The 20,718-nt window shown below is 41.0% G+C and overlaps 1 protein-coding gene across 2 annotated transcripts in view; it reads right to left on the bottom strand.

The window, feature by feature from the left end:
• Nucleotides 1–20,718, bottom strand: part of Naa15-16 (N-alpha-acetyltransferase 15/16) — a 270,568-nt gene that overhangs the window by 175,144 nt on the left and 74,706 nt on the right. For both annotated transcript variants that reach the window (XM_071683180.1, XM_071683178.1), the window contains 3 exons: nucleotides 14,920–15,048; nucleotides 7,498–7,658; nucleotides 6,080–6,132 (listed from right to left, as the gene is read on the bottom strand). In XM_071683180.1, coding sequence (XP_071539281.1) covers nucleotides 6,080–6,132; nucleotides 7,498–7,658; nucleotides 14,920–15,048 — 343 coding nt within the window. The remainder of the gene's footprint in view (nucleotides 1–6,079; nucleotides 6,133–7,497; nucleotides 7,659–14,919; nucleotides 15,049–20,718) is intronic.

Genomic DNA, 20,718 nt, shown 5'->3' with positions numbered 1-20,718 from the left:
TCATGCTGACCTCCACACTCACAACACAAAAAAAAAAAAACCTTAACCTGCAAAAATTAATGCTACAGGCTCCCCCTTTCCTGAACCAACTCTCACACTAAAGAAAACCCAACTATACAACAACAGAATCAAAAACAAAAAAGAAGTACTTAATTCCATGAAAATAATATACTAGTTAAGGCCTTAACCAAGACACAACACTTACACCCAGATCCCATTTCCCTCCCTTTCACACCCTATGACTACAGAAATAACAAGGACATGGAGGAAAATAACACTTTTACACCAAAAAAAATTAACCAATGCCACTCAACACAAATCACATCCAAGTTCTGTAATATCTATGCATTTTCTGCCAAATAGCTGCCTACACCAAATAAAACACTATTAATTCAACTATCTAAAACACAACATTCTTGAAATCTTTTTTTTTTTTTTGTCGCTGTCTCCCGCGTTTGCGAGGTAGCGCAAGGAAACAGATGAAAGAAATGGCCCAACCCACCCCCATACACATGTATATACATACGTCCACACACACACAAATATACATACCTACACAGCTTTCCATGGTTTACCCCAGACGCTTCATATGCCCTGATTCAATCAACTGACAGCACGTCAACCCCGGTATACCACATCGATCCAATTCACTCTATTCCTCGCCCTCCTTTCACCCTCCTGCATGTTCAGGCCCCGATCACACAAAATCTTTTTCACTCCATCTTTCCACCTCCAATTTGGTCTCCCACTTCTCCTTGTTCCCTCCACCTCCGACACATATATCCTCTTGGTCAATCTTTCCTCACTCATTCTCTCCATGTGCCCAAACCATTTCAAAACACCCTCTTCTGCTCTCTCAACCACGCTCTTTTTATTTCCACACATCTCTCTTACCCTTACGTTACTTACTCGATCAAACCACCTCACACCACACATTGTCCTCAAACATCTCATTTCCAGCACATCCATCCTCCTGCGCACAACTCTATCCATAGCCCACGCCTCGCAACCATACAACATTGTTGGAACCACTGTTCCTTCAAACATAACCATTTTTGCTTCCCGAGATAATGTTCTCAACTTCCAAACATTCTTCAAGGCTCCCAGGATTTTCGCCCCCTCCCCCACCCTATGATCCACTTCCGTTTCCATGGTTCCATCCGCTGCCAGATCCACTCCCAGATATCTAAAACACTTTACTTCCTCCAGTTTTTCCCCATTCAAACTTACCTCCCAATTGACTTGACCCTCATCCCTACTGTACCTAATCACCTTGCTCTTATTCACATTTACTCTTAACTTTCTTCTTTCACACACTTTACCAAACTCAGTCACCAGCTTCTGCAGTTTCTCACATGAATCAGCCACCAGCGCTGTATCATCAGCGAACAACAACTGACTCACTTCCAAAGCTCTCTCATCCACAACAGACTTCATACTTGCCCCTCTTTCCAAAACTCTTGCATTCACCTCCCTAACAACCCCATCCATTAACAAATTAAACAACCATGGAGACATCACACACCCCTGCCACAAACCTACATTCACTGAGAACCAATCACTTTCCTCTCTTCCTACACGTACACATGCCTTACATCCTCGATAAAAACTTTTCACTGCTTCTAACAACTTGCCTCCCACACCATATATTCTTAATACCTTCCACAGAGCATCTCTATCAACTCTATCATATGCCTTCTCCAGATCCATAAATGCTACATACAAATCCATTTGCTTTTCTAAGTATTTCTCACATACATTTTTCAAAGCAAACACCTGATCCACACATCCTCTACCACCTCTGAAACCACACTGCTCTTCCCCAATCTGATGCTCTGTACATGCCTTCACCCTCTCAATCAATACCCTCCCATATAATTTACCAGGAATACTCAACAAACTTATACCTCTGTAATTTGAGCACTCACTCTTATCCCCTTTGCCTTTGTACAATGGCACTATGCACGCATTCCGCCAATCCTAAGGCACCTCACCATGAGTCATACATACATTAAATAACCTTACCAACCAGTCAATAATACAGTCACCCCCTTTTTTAATAAATTCCACTGCAATACCATCCAAACCTGCTGCCTTGACGGCTTTCATCTTCCACAAAGCTTTTACTACCTCTTCTCTGTTTACCAAATCATTTTCCCTAACCCTCTCACTTTGCACACCACCTCGACCAAAACACCCTATATCTGCCACTCTATCATCAAATACATTCAACAAACCTTCAAAATACTCACTCTATCTCCTTCTCACATCACCACTACTTGTTACCACCTCCCCATTTGCGCCCTTCACTGAAGTTCCCATTTGCTCCCTTGTCTTACGCACTTTATTTACCTCCTTCCAGAACATCTTTTTATTCTCCCTAAAATTTAATGATACTCTCTCATCCCAACTCTCATTTGCCCTCTTTTTCACCTCTTGCACCTTTCTCTTTACCTCCTGTCTCTTTCTTTTATACATCTCCCACTCAATTGCATTTTTCCCTGCAAAAATCATCCAAATGCCTCTCTCTTCTCTTTCACTAATAATCTTACTTCTTCATCCCACCACTCACTACCCTTTCTAATCAACCCACCTCCCACTCTTCTCATGCCACAAGCATCTTTTGTGCAATCCATCACTGATTCCATAAATACATCCCATTCCTCCCCCACTCCCCTTACTTCCATTGTTCTCACCTTTTTCCATTCTGTACTCAGTCTCTCCTGGTACTTCCTCACACAAGTCTCCTTCCCAAGCTCACTTACTCTCACCACCCTCTTCACCCCAACATTCACTCTTCTTTTCTGAAAACCCATACAAATCTTCACCTTAGCCTCCACAAGATAATGATCAGACATCCCTCTAGTTGCACCTCTCAGCACATTAACATCCAAAAGTCTCTCTTTCATGCGCCTGTCAATTTACACGTAATCCAATAACGCTCTCTGGCCATCTCTCCTACTTACATACGTATACTTATGTATTTTTTTTTTTTTTTTTTTTTTTTTATACTTTGTCGCTGTCTCCCGCGTTTGCGAGGTAGCGCAAGGAAACAGACGAAAGAAATGGCCCAACCCCCCCCATACACATGTACATACACACGTCCACACACGCAAATATACATACCTACACAGCTTTCCATGGTTTACCCCAGACTCTTCACATGCCTTGATTCAATCCACTGACAGCACGTCAACCCCTGTATACCACATCGCTCCAATTCACTCTATTCCTTGCCCTCCTTTCACCCTCCTGCATGTTCAGGCCCCAATCACACAAAATCTTTTTCACTCCATCTTTCCACCTCCAATTTGGTCTCCCTCTTCTCCTCGTTCCCTCCACCTCCGACACATATATCCTCTTGGTCAATCTTTCCTCACTCATTCTCTCCATGTGCCCAAACCATTTCAAAACACCCTCTTCTGCTCTCTCAACCACGCTCTTTTTATTTCCACACATCTCTCTTACCCTTACGTTACTCACTCGATCAAACCACCTCACACCACACATTGTCCTCAAACATCTCATTTCCAGCACATCCATCCTCCTGCGCACAACTCTATCCATAGCCCACGCCTCGCAACCATACAACATTGTTGGAACCACTATTCCTTCAAACATACCCATTTTTGCTTTCCGAGATAATGTTATCGACTTCCACACATTTTTCAAGGCTCCCAAAATTTTCGCCCCCTCCCCCACCCTATGATCCACTTCCGCTTCCATGGTTCCATCCGCTGACAGATCCACTCCCAGATATCTAAAACACTTCACTTCCTCCAGTTTTTCTCCATTCAAACTCATCTCCCAATTGACTTGACCCTCAACCCTACTGTACCTAATAACCTTGCTCTTATTCACATTTACTCTTAACTTTCTTCTTCCACACACTTTACCAAACTCAGTCACCAGCTTCTGCAGTTTCTCACATGAATCAGCCACCAGCGCTGTATCATCAGCGAACAACAACTGACTCACTTCCCAAGCTCTCTCATCCCCAACAGACTTCATACTTGCCCCTCTTTCCAGGACTCTTGCATTTACCTCCCTAACAACCCCATCCATAAACAAATTAAACAACCATGGAGACATCACACACCCCTGCCGCAAACCTACATTCACTGAGAACCAATCACTTTCCTCTCTTCCTACACGTACACATGCCTTACATCCTCGATAAAAACTTTTCACTGCTTCTAACAACTTGCCTCCCACACCATATATTCTTAATACCTTCCACAGAGCATCTCTATCAACTCTATCATATGCCTTCTCCAGATCCATAAATGCTACATACAAATCCATTTGCTTTTCTAAGTATTTCTCACATACATTCTTCAAAGCAAACACCTGATCCACACATCCTCTACCACTTCTGAAACCGCACTGCTCTTCCCCAATCTGATGTATATGTATATCTCGCTTTTTAAACCAGGTATTCCCAATCACCAGTCCTTTTTCAGCACATAAATCTACAAGCTCTTCACCATTTCCATTTACAACACTGAACACCCCATGTATACCAATTATTCCCTCAACTGCCACATTACTCACCTTTGCATTCAAATCACCCATCACTATAACCCGGTCTCGTGCATCAAAACCACTAACACACTCATTCAGCTGCTCCCAAAACACTTGCCTCTCATGATCTTTCTTCTCATGCCCAGGTGTATATACACCAATAATCACCCACCTCTCTCCACCAACTTTCAGTTTTACCCATATTAATCGAGAATTTACTTTCTTACATTCTATCACATACTCCCACAACTCCTGTTTCAGGAGTACTGCTACTCCTTCCTTCTTGAAATCTTATCCATAAAAATAAAATCATGCTTCAAAATAATCAACACTTAAAATTTACCCCCTCACCACCTGCCCTCCTGTATACACTCCCCAGCTATAGAATTTGACATAGGTATCCATCACTTATCTTCATATGAGGAGATTCCAATGTCCAACATCATGCTTGACCGAACACCCACATCCAAGATCCCTAAAGTGAAGTATTCAGTATTCATACCCCAAAAGCATCCTCTCAACATCCTCAAACTATGCAACCAAACAACAACATTCTGAACATATCAACTCCAATGGTCAACCTCACAACACTTTATCTAAGGCACACCAACACTGTATATGAGGAACACCTGATAAACACCACACCAACTCCCCTCTGACTATCTACATATTTTGATCACATTTTGCCTACCTCACCCAACTCAAACAACAACAAACAAGAAAAAAGTAGATAAATATACAAAATACAAAAAAGCAGATTAGTCAGCATTTGCACAATATATGGAATCAAGCTACAAAACCTGACATATAAATTCCCACCATTAGACCATGCCTACTCACACTTCAACAATATAATTAACAAAGAGCAAGAGAGATATAACTAACATATAAAACAAATTAAGGCAACTTCTCCCCACAAATTACTTGTAGAACGAAGATACTCATTCCAACAAATACTACTCACCTTTAATATGCCCCACAGAATGGATCCAAACTCTGAAAAATATCATCAACCTAATCACTGAGAATCAAATGGAAAACTAACACACAATCCTCAACACCACAAAATTAACAATGCCCAACAATGGCAAATGATAAAAGGGAAATACACACCTCTTACAATATCCAAGCTCTGAAACGTGAAACACCTCTGACCTAGAATGATAACATCCCCCTCCTAAACATGACAGACAAAAAATCTAGCAGCAGAGAAGCTCATTTTCCATAATCTGTTTTCCATCCAACTTTTTCATCTTGACTAAAAGAATCTCACCCCTGCAATATGCCAAATGACTACTTACCCCAACAAGACCATAAAATGCCCTTAAAGGACAATATGTCAACTAAACCTAAAAATATCCATGATGATTTGCATAACTGTTGTGTTATTTATACTATTAACAGCTTACCAAGACTCTAAGAAAAAGTATTACAGTCCATTCACCAAAAACATCAATAAAAGTTAAAATAAACAAGCTAACTAACTACCCCCATCCAGAAAATCTCCCTGCAACTTGACAATATACATAATAAAAATAAAAATGTTAACACTCACCAGTATTGATATTATTTTCCCCAGTATTCGCTGATAATGGTTGATCGTGTAATCTGGAATGTAAACAGAAAACATTGGAGTTAATATCAAATACTTAGGATATTTTCATGTATACTGGAACAAATGATACCATAAAAGAAGTTCAGAACTCAAAATGTACAACTATTTTTAGCGCACATACTATGTTGAACACAACAGTATATACATGTACCTCTATGAGATAATTTCCTATCCTGTGTATCTCATACCCACTAATACAGATGACTCATACATTTGTTTCACATGGTCCTTCTCCAAATGTACAGAAACCAAACTGAATAAAAGTACTGTACTATCTTCTCATCTTCATCAACTACAAACATCATACCTTACTACCTCAAATTATATTGGTTTATTCTTCATAGCTCAATTTTTCAAATACACTCAACTCTTACACTTTACTTGCACTTCTCTCATACCTCCATGTTTAACTTCTGTATATAAGCTTCTAGCAGCTTTTCTTCCACAACATATATTTCTAAGAAGTCCACAAGGCATCTATATTAATCCTATGTTTTATCCAGATCCTTAAATGCCACATATCTTTCACACACATTCTTCAAAGCAAACACTTGATCCACACATCTATTACCACTTTTGAAACCAATGTCCCTCCCCAGTCTTATGTTTTGTACATTTGCACCTTCTCAATCACAACTCTCCCACATAACTTATCAGATACACTTAACAAACTTATATCTCTAAAAGTTTAAACACTCACCTCTGTTCCTCCTTATCCTTATACAATGGCACTATACTAGCATTCTGCCAATCCTCAGGCACCTCAATATAATCCATGCATAAACAGAAAATCCTAACTAACCAATCAACACACTCACCCTTTGTCTTAAGAGACATTACATCATAGAATTATATCACGGAACTGTGTAAAAAATCAAATTGAGGTTCACACCTTATCAGTATCAAAATGGAACTATGTTAAACAGGACTAGTTAAGTTGGGAGTACCCGAACTTGGCAAATCTAATTTTTACAACTAAATGATGTTAAACATTCAGAATTTTACTTTAAGTTGTCATTAACAAAGAACATTCCCAAGTTAAATTATTCTTGCTTCATAAAGTTGGTATACCAAACTATAATTATGCAAAAATATTTTTGAGTTGCAGACCAATTCACAGTAAAAAATGTGATACTTTCAAATTTAGAAGCAAAGCCATCATTATTCCTTAAGTACTGTTAAAAGACACCAAATCTTCATTCCTTCACTTTTCATCTATTCTCTGTCCTTGAGTTATTCTCATACACATAAAAAAAGCTATTTTTATCATGCGATAAACTTTTACCTTAGTATATCATTGATGAACCCCTTTTATGAAAACATGCCAAATATGTTGTCAACAACAACAACAAACTTACCTGAGGTAAATAGCAATTGCTATCCGTGCTGCATCCCAATAAAATCTGTTACTTCTTAAAACATCTTCTAATCTGAGGAGTTCAACATAGGAACGTAAGGTCATCTTCCTCATACAATATGTGTGGAAGTCAAATTGGTCCTCTATAATCTCTGTAAAGTGCTGCAAAGATGAAAAGAATTATCTTAGTAACACAATCTAAACAACTTTACTAAAAAACACAAATCAAAAATTTTATGCAAGTAAATACCAGCCATAACATAATATGCTATCCCTGGGGATAGGGGAGAAAGAATACTTCCCACGCATTCCTCATGTGTCGTAGAAGGCGACTAAAGGGGACAGGAGCGGGGAGCTAGAAACCCTCCCCTCCTTGTATTCTAACTTTCTAAAAGGGGAAACAGAAGAAAGTCACCTGGGGAGTGCTCATCCTACTCGAAGGCTCAGATTGGGGTGTCTAAATGTGTGTGGATGTAACCAAGATAAGATAAAAGGAGAGATAGGTAGTATGTTTGAGGAAAAGAACCTGGATGTTTTGGCTCTGAGTGAAACGAAGCTCAAGGGTAAAGGGGAAGAGTGGTCTGGGAATGTCTTGGGAGTTAAGTCAGGGGTTAGTGAGAGGACAAGAGTAAGGGAAGGAGTAGCACTACTCCTGAAACTGGAGTGGTGGGAGTATGTGATAGAGTGTAAAAAAGTAAACTCTAGATTGATATGGGTAAAACTGAAAGTGGATGGAGAGAGATGGGTGATTATTGGTGCATATGCACCTGGACATGAGAAGAAAGATCATGAGAGGCAAGTGTTTTGGGAGCAGCTGAATGAGCGTGTTAGTAGTTTTGATGCATGAGACCGAGTTATAGTGATGGGTGATTTGAATGCAAAGGTGAGTAATGTGGTAGTTGAGGGAATAACTGGTATACATGGGATGTTCAGTGTTGTAAATGGAAATGGTGAAGAGCTTGTAGATTTATGTGCTGAAAAAGGACTGGTGATTAGGAATACCTGGTTTAAAAAGAGAGATATACATAAGTATACGTATGTAAGTAGGAGAGATGGCCAGAGAGCGTTATTGGATTACGTGTTAATTGATAGATGCATGAAAGAGAGACTTTTGGATGTTAATGTGCTGAGAGGTGCAACTGGAGGGATGTCTGATCATTATCTTGTGGAGGCGAAGGTGAAGATTTGTAGAGGTTTTCAGAAAAGAAGAGAGAATATTGGGGTGAAGAGAGTGGTGAGAGTAAGAGAGCTTGGGAAGGAGAGTTGTGTGAGGAAGTACCAGGAGGGACTGAGTACAGAATGGAAAAAGGTGAGAACAAAGGAGGTAAGGGGAGTGGGGGAGGAATGGGATGTATTTAGGGAAGCAGTGATGGCTTGCACAAAAGATGCTTGTGGCATGAGAAGCGTGGGAGGTGGGCAGATTACAAAGGGTTGTGAGTGGTGGGATGAAGAAGTAAGCTTATTAGTGAAAGAGAAGAGAGAGGCATTTGGATGATTTTTGCAGGGAAATAATGCAAATGAGTGGGAGATGTATAAAAGGAGGAGGCAGGAGGTCAAGAGAAAGGTGCAAGATGTGAAAAAGAGGGCAAATGAGAGTTGGGGTGAGAGAGTATCATTAAATTTTAGGGAGAATAAAAAGATGTTTTTATCCTTGGGGATAGGGGATTAAGAATACTTCCCACGTATTCCCTGCGTGTCGTAGGAGGCGACTAAAAGGGGAGGGAGCGGGGGGCTGGAAATCCTCCCCTCTCGTTTTTTTTTTTTTTTAATTTTCCAAAAGAAGGAACAGAGAACTGGGCCAGGTGAGGGTATTCCCTCAAAGGCCCAGTCCTCTGTTCTTAATGCTACCTCGCTAACGCGGGAAATGGCGAATAGTTTAAAAGAAAAAGAAAAGAAAAAAAGATGTTTTGGAAGGAGGTAAATAAAGTGCGTAAGACAAGGGAACAAATGGAAACTTCAGTGAAAGGGGCTAATGGGGAGGTGATAAAAAGTAGTGGTGATGTGAGAAAGAGATGGAGTGAGTATTTTGAAGGTTTGTTGAATGTGTTTGAAGATAGAGTGGCAGATATAGGGTGTTTTGGTCGCGGTGATGTGTAAAGTGAGAGGGTTAGGGAAAATGATTTGGTAAACAGAGAAGAGGTAGTAAAAGCTTTGCGGAAGATGAAAGCTGGTAAGGCAGCGGGTTTGGATGGTACTGCAGTGGAATTTATTAAAAAAGGGGGTGACTGTATTGTTAACTGGTTGGTAAGGTTATTTAATGTATGTATGATCCATGGTGAGGTGCCTGAGGATTGGCAGAATGGTTGCATAGTGCCATTGTACAAAGGCAAAGGGGACATAGGTGAGTGCTCAAATTACAGAGGTATAAGTTTGTTGAGTATTCCTGGAAAATTATATGGGAGGGTATTGATTGAGACGGTGAAGGCATGTACATAGCATCAGATTGGGGAAGAGCAGTGTGGTTTCAGAAGTGGGAGAGGATGTGTGGATCAGGTGTTAGCTTTGAAGAATGTATGTGAGAAATACTTAGAAAAGCAAATGGATTTGTATGTAGCATTTATGGATCTGGAGAAGGCATATGATAGAGTTGATAGAGATGCTCTGTGGAAGGTATTAAGAATATATGGTGTGGGAGGAAAGTTGTTAGAAGCAGTGAAAAGTTTTTATCGAGGATGTAAGGCATGTGTACGTGTAGGAAGAGAGGAAAGTGATTGGTTCTCAGTGAATGTAGGTTTGTGGTAGGGGTGTGTGATGTCTCCATGGTTGTTCAATTTGTTTATGGATGGGGTTGTTAGGGAGGTGAATGCAAGAGTTTTGGAAAGAGGGGCAAGTATGCAGTCTGTTGTGGATGAGAGAGCTTGGGAAGTGAGTCAGTTGTTATTCGCTGATGATACAGCGCTGGTGGCTGATTCATGTGACAAACTGCAGAAGCTGGTGACTGAGTTTGGTAAAGTGTGTGAAAGAAGAAAGTTGAGAGTAAATGTGAATAAGAGCAAGGTTATTAGGTACAGTAGGGTTGAGGGTCAAGTCAACTGGGATGTAGGTTTGAATGGAGAGAAACTAGAGGAAGTGAGGTGTTTTAGATATCTGGGAGTGGATTTGGTAGCGGATGGAACCATGGAAGCGGAAGTGAATCATAGGGTGGGGGAGGGGGCGAAAATTCTGGGAGCCTTGAAGAATGTGTGGAAGTCAAGAATATTATCTCGGAAAGCAAAAATGGGTATGTTTGAAGGAACAGGGGTTCCAACAATGTTGTATGGTTGCGAGGCGTGGGCTATGGATAGAGTTGTGCGCAGGAGGGTGGATGTGCTGGAAATAAGATGTTTGAGGACAATATGTGGTGTGAGGTGGTTTGATCGAGTAAGTAATTATAGGGTAAGAGAGATGTGTGGTAATAAAAAGAGTGTGGTTGAGACAGCAGAAGAGGGTGTTTTGAAATGGTTTGGTCACATGGAGAGAATGAGTGAGGAAAGATTGACCAAGAGGATATATGTGTCAGAGGTGGAGGGAATGAGGAGAAGTGGGAGACCAAATTGGAGGTGGAAAGATGGAGTGAAAAAGATTTTTAAGTGATCAGGGCCTGAACATACAGGAGAGTGAAAGGCGTGCAAGGAATAGAGTGAATTGGAACGATGTGGTATACCAGGGTCGACATGCTGTCAATGGATTGAACCAAGGCATGTGAAGCGTCTGGGGTTAACCATGGAAAGTTCTGTGGGGCCTGGATGTGGAAAGGGAGCTGTGGTTTTGGTGCATTATTACATGACAGCTAGAGACTGAGTGTGAACGAATGGGGCCTTTGTTGTCTTTTCCTAGCGCTACTTCGCACACATGAGGGGGGAGGGGGTTGTTATTACATGTGTGGCGAGGTGGCGATGGGAATGAATAAAGGCAGACAGTATGAATTATGTATTTATATTTCTTTTATTATACTTTGTCGCTGTCTCCCGCGTTTGCGAGGTAGCGCAAAGAAACAGACGAAAGAAATGGCCCAACCCCCCCCATACACATGTATATACATACGTCCACACACGCAAATATACATACCTACACAGCTTTCCATGGTTTACCCCAAACGCTTCACATGCCTTGATTCAATCCACTGACAGCACGTCAACCCCGGTATACCACATCGCTCCAATTCACTCTATTCCTTGCCCTCCTTTCACCCTCCTGCATGTTCAGGCCCCGATCACACAAAATCTTTTTCACTCCGTCTTTCCACCTCCAATTTGGTCTCCCTCTTCTCCTCGTTCCCTCCACCTCCGACACATATATCCTCTTGGTCAATCTTTCCTCACTCATTCTCTCCATGTGCCCAAACCAATTCAAAACACCCTCTTCTGCTCTCTCAACCACGCTCTTTTTATTTCCACACATCTCTCTTACCCTTACGTTACTCACTCGATCAAACCACCTCACACCACACATTGTCCTCAAACATCTCATTTCCAGCACCTCCATCCTCCTACGCACAAATCTATCCATAGCCCACGCCTCGCAACCATACAACATTGTTGGAACCACTATTCCTTCAAACATACCCATTTTTGCTTTCCGAGATAATGTTCTCGACTTCCACACATTCTTCAAGGCTCCCAGAATTTTCGCCCCCTCCCCCACCCTATGATCCACTTCCGCTTCCATGGTTCCATCTGCTGCCAGATCCACTCCCAGATATCTAAAACACTTCACTTCCTCCAGTTTTTCTCCATTCAAACTCACCTCCCAATTGACTTGACCCTCAACCCTACTGTACCTAATAACCTTGCTCTTATTCACATTTACTCTTAACTTTCTTCTTCCACACACTTTACCAAACTCAGTCACCAGCTTCTGCAGTTTCTCACATGAATCAGCCACCAGCGCTGTATCATCAGCGAACAACAACTGACTCACTTCCCAAGCTCTCTCATCCCCAACAGACTTCATACTTGCCCCTCTTTCCAAAACTCTTGCATTTACCTCCCTAACAACCCCATCCATAAACAAATTAAACAACCATGGAGACATCACACACCCCTGCCGCAAACCTACATTCATTGAGAACCAATCACTTTCCTCTCTTACTACACGTACACATACCTTACATCCTCGATAAAAGCTTTTCACTGCTTCTAACAACTTTCCTCCCACACCATATATTCTTAATACCTTCCACAGAGCATCGCTATCAACTCTATCATATGCCTTCTCCAGATCCATAAATGCTACATACAAATCCATTTGCTTTTCTAAGTATTTCTCACATACATTATGTACATATGTATATATGTATATGTCTGAGAGTGTATATATATGTATACGTTGAGATGTATAGGTATGTATATTTGTGTGTGTGGACATGTATGCATATACATGTGTATGTGGGTGGGTTGGGCCATTCTTTCGTCTGTTTCCTTGCACTACCTCGCTAACGTGGGAGACAGCGACAAAGGAAAATAAAATAAATATATAAATATTAGTCATATGGATACATCATGATGCTTTCATGGATTTTTTTTTAACCTTTTGTACAGGATTATTCTGTAAAAGTTTTCAGCCATGTTTTACGACTAAACAAGAATACCCAATATCATTTCAGGATATCCAAATGTGATGAGAACAAATCACACTTATTGTCCATGAAATGTCCTTGTGTGAGAGTAATGCTCCATTCTCGACATTCACTGTTCAGAACAGCAGTCAATTTGCATACATGCCAACTAAGTACTTCAACATATAATGGCCAAATCAGCTATATTTCTTGCATCATTCCACCACAATGACATTACTGCAATATACAGGCTAGGGAAACTGCTGTTCTTTAAAAATAAAACAGAATCCCACTATTGCTTCAACTGAAGATGATAGGTTCACAATTTTGTTTGGTCTTTATATCCACAGCAACAGCATTTAGCTATAATACACACATTTTTTTTCAACTTCAAAAACATCTATGTGCTATCAATGTGAGTAAAAATTCATACAGGAACATACATTGTTCAAATACAATCTTGCTTTAACATGACCATGAATAAAAGAATGAGATCATGACTTGAGACCCACGTGATAATATAATACTATGTCTGACCCATAATAGTAAAGCCACATGCATAAATATTTGGGTCAGAGCTATTTTCTGTAAGATGGTTTGGTACCAGACATCTTGTCAGATACCAATCCTAGAGAATTCCAAGATGTCAGGCAGCCAGAAGGAAAAGTTTGATGTCACTTATACGCCAAACTCTGACTGGCCAAATGTGGGCCCAAAACACAGAAGCAACCACTCTAAAAGGTTGAGAAGGACTGCACTTCTTCACCAGAAATGCTACGGGTTGAAAGGCTTTAACCTGAATTTTTCTTGACAAAATCCTAGAAAATCTCTCATGATCATTTGTAAGGCCACAGACAAAAAATAAAGATCATGAGGGTTATGTGGTATGAAGTTATCAAAAAAAGGCAAATGAATCAAAAAGTCTTTTACAATAGTTTGGTCTTGCAGAATGTATAGATGAGAGGTTGATCATGAAGATACATAGCAGTGCAAGAGATAGTGCGAAGAGAGGTAGACACTACAAAGAGAGTAGAGAGGACTAATTAGGGTTGAGGATACCAAGATGATGTCAAAGGAATGAGTAGGGATCAGATTCAATGGAGGTATTTTGCATGTGGTTAACATGGTGACACTGGTTTCAAAGAACATATCGATATCATGGAAAGTGAAAAAGAAAGGAGCATTTCTATAACTTGGAGATGGAAGGATGGAGTGGAAAAGATTTTGAATAATTGAGGCCTGATCATGCAGGAGGTGAAAGGTGTGCATGGGATAGAGTGAACTGGAGTGATGTGCTATACAGGGGCCAATGTGCTGTCAAAGGACTGAACCAGGGCATGTGAAGGAGCTGTGGGAAACCATGGAAAGGTCTGTGTGGCCTGGTTATTGACAGGAAGCTCTGCATTATATGACAGCTAAAGAGAGGATGTGAATAAGTGCAGCCTCTCTTCATCTCCTCCAAGCACTACCTCAATAATGCAGGAAAAGGCCATCCAGTGTGAAAAAATATCTATACATGCAGAAATCCATGTGTTACTTTAATCCAGTGGGCAAGGGTTGAGCAAGTGTGTGAATGATGTTGCAGAAGCTACTGATACTTGATCCATCTCATTAAACTGGGAACATAATAATAAAACTGCATAATAAATTCTTTTTTAACTTCTATCTACAACTGGAGACTATTTTTCTTGCCATGGGAAAGCTTAGTTTTTCATATCTGCTGTCTTTTATTACAGAACCAAAATATTATGATGGGTCCATCTGTCTTTATTATCCAAACACTTAGGCCATTTTGGTGTTCACTCAGTCCAAAAGATGCATGTTAGCTGTGACATTTTGCTACTTGGGGTTACTACACATGTAAGAAATTATATGACTCATACTCACTCTATCCACTTCATGACATTTTCTAAGAGAATCTCCATACTGGCCAAGGCGGTAGTACGCTTGCGCACATTCTGTTTGGAACCACATGCACTGCATCTCATTCAGGTTTTCCATTGCTGACACACCCTCCTGAACATCGAGAAAAAAGGAAGAAAATATTACACAAATAATATTAATACATTGCACTCCAAAAATATAAAAAGGACATCTACCACAAAAACTTTAAAATATGTACCAAGAATCAATCACAAAACGTTTTATCATAATAGCAGAACACCACCAAAGGAAGCAATACTGTAGAAGACAATGTCTATACAGCAAAGACAATGGCCATACAGTAAAGCACTCTTAACCATATTCCCTTATAACCAATACAGCTTTGAAAAGCAAAAATGGGTATGTTTGAAGGAATAGTGGTTCCAACAATGTTGTACGGTTGCGAGGCGTGGGCTATGGATAGAGTTGTGCGCAGGAGGGTGGATGTGCCGGAAATGAGATGTTTGAGGACAATGTGTGGTGTGAGGTGGTTTGATCGAGTAAGTAATGTAAGGGTAAGAGAGATGTGTGGAAATAAAAAGAGCGTGGTTGAGAGAGCAGAAGAGGGCGTTTTGAAATGGTTTGGGCATATGGAGAGAATGAGTGAGGAAAGATTGACCAAGAGGATATATGTGTCGGAGGTGGAGGGAACGAGGAGAAGTGGGAGACCAAATTGGAGGTGGAAAGATGGAGTGAAAAAGATTTTGAGTGATCGGGGCCTGAACATGCAGGAGGGTGAAAGGCGGGCAAGGAATAGAGTGAACTGGATCGATGTGGTATACCAGGGTTGACGTGCTGTCAGTGGGTTGAATCAGGGCATGTGAAGCGTCTGGGGTAAACCATGGAGAGTTGTGTGGGGCCTGGATGTGGAAAGGGAGCTGTGGTTTCGGGCATTATTGCATGACAGCTAGAGACTGAGTGTGAACGAATGGGGCCTTTGTTGTCTTTTCCTAGCGCTACCTCGCACACATGAGGGGGAGGGGGATGGTATTCCATGTGTGGCGAGGTGGCGATGGGAATGAATAAAGGCAGATAGTGTGAATTGTGTGCATAGGTATATATGTATGTGTCTGTGTGTGTATATATATGTGTACATTGAGATGTATAGGTATGTATTTTTGCGTGTGTGGACATGTATGTATATACATGTGTATGGGGGTGGGTTGGGCCATTTCTTTCGTCTGTTTCCTTGTGCTACCTCGCAAACGCGGGAGACAGCGACAAAGCAAAATAAATAAATAAATAAATAGCTTTGAAAACAAACTCTTCCTGAAGTTCTAAACTTTTATACTATAGGTAAGAGAACTTTAGAAAAACTGAAAAAAAATTGCTCACCTGAAAAAAGTTTGGTTTAAAAGAAGTTTTTTGGTTAACAATAGTCCATCAAGCATTTATTCTAATGGTGATCAAAGACTTGAATAACCCAAAATATTTTCAGTTTATACAGGTCTCTCTTCACTTGACCTCTTAACATTCCAGTAAGTTATTCTTTCCAAACCACAAAATTCAAATTTTTCAGATTGTTTACAAATTATATTATCCATATATTTTCAAAGATATTGATATATCAATGAAAAAATTTACAAGTATAATTCATTAACAAATTTTATTTCATTTATATTTTTCTTACTTAGTCGCTGTCTCCCGCTTAAGCGAGGTACCACTGGGAAACAGACAAAAGAATGGCCCAACCCACCCAAATGCATATGTATAAACATCCACACATGCACATATGCATACCTATACATTTCAATGTATACATACACATACACAGACATATACATATATACACAAGTACATATTCATATTTGCTGCCTTTATCCCTTCCCGCTGCTACACCGCCACAAATGAAAAACAGCACCCCACCTCCACCACGCGTGTGCGAGGAAGCGCTAGGAAAAGACAACAAAGGCCACATTCATTCACACTCAGTCTCTAGCTGTTAAGCATAATGCACTGAAACCACAGCTCCCTTTCCACATCAAGGTCCCACAAAACTTTCCATGGTTTATCCCAGATGCCTCACATGCCCTGGTGCAATCCATTGACAGCACATCCACCCCGGTATACCACATTGTTCCATTCCTTGCACGCCTTTCACCCTCCTGTATGTTCAGGCCCTGATCGCTCAAAATAGTTTTTCACTCCATCCTTCCACCTTCAATTTGGTCTCCCACTTCTCCTCATTCCTTCCAATCTGACAAATATATCCACTTTATCAAGCTTTCCTCACTCATCCTCTTCATGTGACCAAACCATTTCAATACACCCTCTTCTGCTCTCTCAACCACACTCTTTTTATTACCTATTAATAATATTAGCCATGTTAGCGAAGCAGTGCCGGGAAACAGATGAAGAAACACCGATCCATTCATTATTTATTTACTTATTTTGCTTTGTCGCTGTCTCCCGCGTTAGCGAGGAAGCACAAGGAAACAGACGAAAGAATGGCCCAACCCACCAACATACACATGTATATATACACGTCCAAACACGCAAATATACATACCTATACATCTCAATGTATATGCACACACAGACATATACATATATACACATGTACATAATTCATACGGTCTGCCTTTATTCATTCCCATCGCCACCTCGCCACACATGAAATAACAACCCCCTCCCCCCTCATGTGTGCGAGGTAGCGCTAGGAAAAGACAACAAAGGCCACATTCATTCACACTCAGTCTCTAGCTGTCATGTAATAATGCACCGAAACCACGGCTCCCTTTCCATATCCAGGCCCCACACAACTTTCCATGGTTTACCCCAGATGCTTCACATGCCCTGGTTCAATCCATTGACAGCACGTCCACCCCGGTATACCACATCGTTCCAATTCACTCTATTCCTTGGACGCCTTTCACTTTCCTGCATGTTCAGGCCCCGATCACTCAAAATCTTTTTCACTCCATCTTTCCACCTCCAATTTGGTCTCCCACTTCTCCTCGTTCCCTCCACCTCCGACACATATATCTTGGTCAATCTTTCCTCACTCATTCTCTCCAAGTGACCAAACCATTTCGAAACACCCTCTTCTGCTCTCTCAACCACACTCTTATTATTTCCACACATCTCTCTTACCCTTACATTACTTACTCGATCAAACCACCTCACACCACATATTGTCCTCAAACATCTCATTTCCACCACATCCATCCTCCTGCGCACAACTCTATCCATAGCCCACACCTCGCAACCATACAACATATTTGGAACCACTATTCCTTCAAACATACCCATTTTTGCTTTCCGAGATAATGCTCTCGACTTCCACACATTCTTCAAGGCTCCCAGAATTTTCGCCCCCTACCCCACCCTATGATTCACTTCCGCTTCCATGGTTCCATCCGCTGCCAGATCCACTCCCAGATATCTAAAACACTTCACTTCCTCCAGTTTTTCTCCATTCAAACTTACCTCCCAATTGACTTGACCCTCAACCCTACTCTACCTAATAACCTTGCTCTTATTCACATTTACTCTCAACTTTCTTCTTTCACACACTTTACCAAACTCAGTCTCCAGCTTCTGCAGTTTCTCACATGAATCAGTCACCAGCGCTGTATCATCAGCAAACAACAACTAACTCACTTCCAAAGCTCTCTCATCCACAACAGACTGCATACTTGCCCCTCTTTCCAAAACTCTTGCATTCACCTCCCTAACAACCCCATACATAAACAAATTAAACAACAATGGAGACATCACACACTCCTGCCACAAACCTACATTCACTGAGAACCAATCACTTTCCTCTCTTCCTACACGTACACATGCCTTACATCCTCGATAAAAACTTTTCACTGCTTCTAACAACTTGCCTCCCACACCATATATTCTTAATACCTTCCACAGAGCATCTCTATCAACTCTATCATATGCCTTCTCCAGATCCATAAATGCTACATACAAATCCATTTGCTTTTCTAAGTATTTCTCACATACATTTTTCAAAGCAAACACCTGATCCACACATCCTCTACCACTTCTGAAACCACACTGCTCTTTCCCAATCTGATGCTCTGTACATGCCTTCAACCTCTCAATCAATACCCTCCCATATAATTTACCAGGAATACTCAACAAACTTATACCTCTGTAATTTGAGCACTCACCTTTGTCCCCTTTGCCTTTGTACAATGGCACTATGCAACCATTCTGCCAATCCTCAGGCACCTTGCAATGAGTCATACATACATTTAATAACCTTACCAACCAGTCAACAATACAGTCACCCCCTTTTTTAATAAATTCGACTGCAATACCATCCAAACCCGCTGCCTTGCCAGCTTTCATCTTCCGCAAAGCTTTTACTACCTCTTCTCTGTTTACCAAATCATTTTCCCTAACCCTCTCACTTTGCACATCACCGAGACCAAAACACCCTATATCTGCCACTCTATCATCAAACACATTCAACAAACCTTCAAAACACTCACTCCATCTCTTTCTCACATCACCACTACTTTTTATCACCTCCCCATTAGCCCCTTTCACTGAAGTTTCCATTTGTTCCCTTGTTTTACGCACTTTATTTACCTCCTTCCAAAACATCTTTTTATTCTCCCTAAAATTTAATGATACTCTCTCACCCCAACTCTCATTTGCCCTCTTTTTCACCTCTTGCACCTTTCTCTTGACCTCCTGTCTCCTCCTTTTATACATCTCCCACTCATTTGCATTACTTCCCTGCAAAAATTGCCCAAAAGCTTCTCTCTTCTCTTTCACTAATAAGCTTACTTCATCCCACCACTCACTACCCTTTCTAATCTGCCCACCTCCCACGCTTCTCATGCCACAAGCATCTTTTGTGCAAGCCATCACTGCTTCCCTAAATACATCCCATTCCTCCCCCACTCCCCTTACTTCCATTGTTCTCACCTTTTTCCATTCTGTACTCAGTCTTTCCTGGTACTTCCTCACACAACTCTCCTTCTCAAGCTTACTTACTCTCACCACTCTCTTCACCCCAATATTCTCTCTTCTCTTCTGAAAACCTCTACAAATCTTCACCTTAGCCTCCACAAGATAATGATCAGACTTCCCTCCAGTTCCACCTCTCAGCACATTAACATCCAAAAGTCTCTCTTTCACACGCCTATCAATTAACACGTAATCCAGTAACACTCTCTGGCCATCTCTCCTACTTACATACGTATACTTATGTAAATCTCTCTTTTTAAACCAGTATTCCCAATCACCAGTCCTTTATCATCACATAAATCTACAAGGTCTTCACCATTTCCATTTACAACACTGAACACCCCATGTATACCAATTATTCCCTCAAATGCCACATTACTCACCTTTGCATTCAAATCACCCATCACTATAACCCGGTCTCGTGCATCAAAACTACTAACACACTCATTCAGCTGCTCCCAAAACACTTGCCTCTCATGATCTTTCTTCTCATGCCCAGGTGCATGTACACCAATAATCACCTATCTCTCTCCATCCACTTTCAGTTTTACCCATATCAACCTAGAGTTTACTTTTTTACACTCTATCACATACTCCCACCACTCCAGTTTCAGGAGTAGTGCTACTCCTTCCCTTACTCTTGTCCTCTCACTAATCCCTGACTTTACTCCCAAGACTTTCCCAAACCACCCTTCCCCTTTACCCTTGAGCTTCGTTTCACTCAGAGCCAAAACATCTAGGTTCTTTTCCTCAAACATACTACCTATCTCTCCTTTTTTCTCATCTTGGTTACATCCACACACATTTAGGCACCCCAATCTGAGCCTT

Source organism: Panulirus ornatus, chromosome 36 (genome assembly GCF_036320965.1).
Source record: "Panulirus ornatus isolate Po-2019 chromosome 36, ASM3632096v1, whole genome shotgun sequence".
NCBI lineage: Eukaryota > Metazoa > Arthropoda > Malacostraca > Decapoda > Palinuridae > Panulirus > Panulirus ornatus.
Note: the sequence above shows the minus strand (reverse complement) of the source record. Positions and strands in the feature narration are given on the sequence as shown.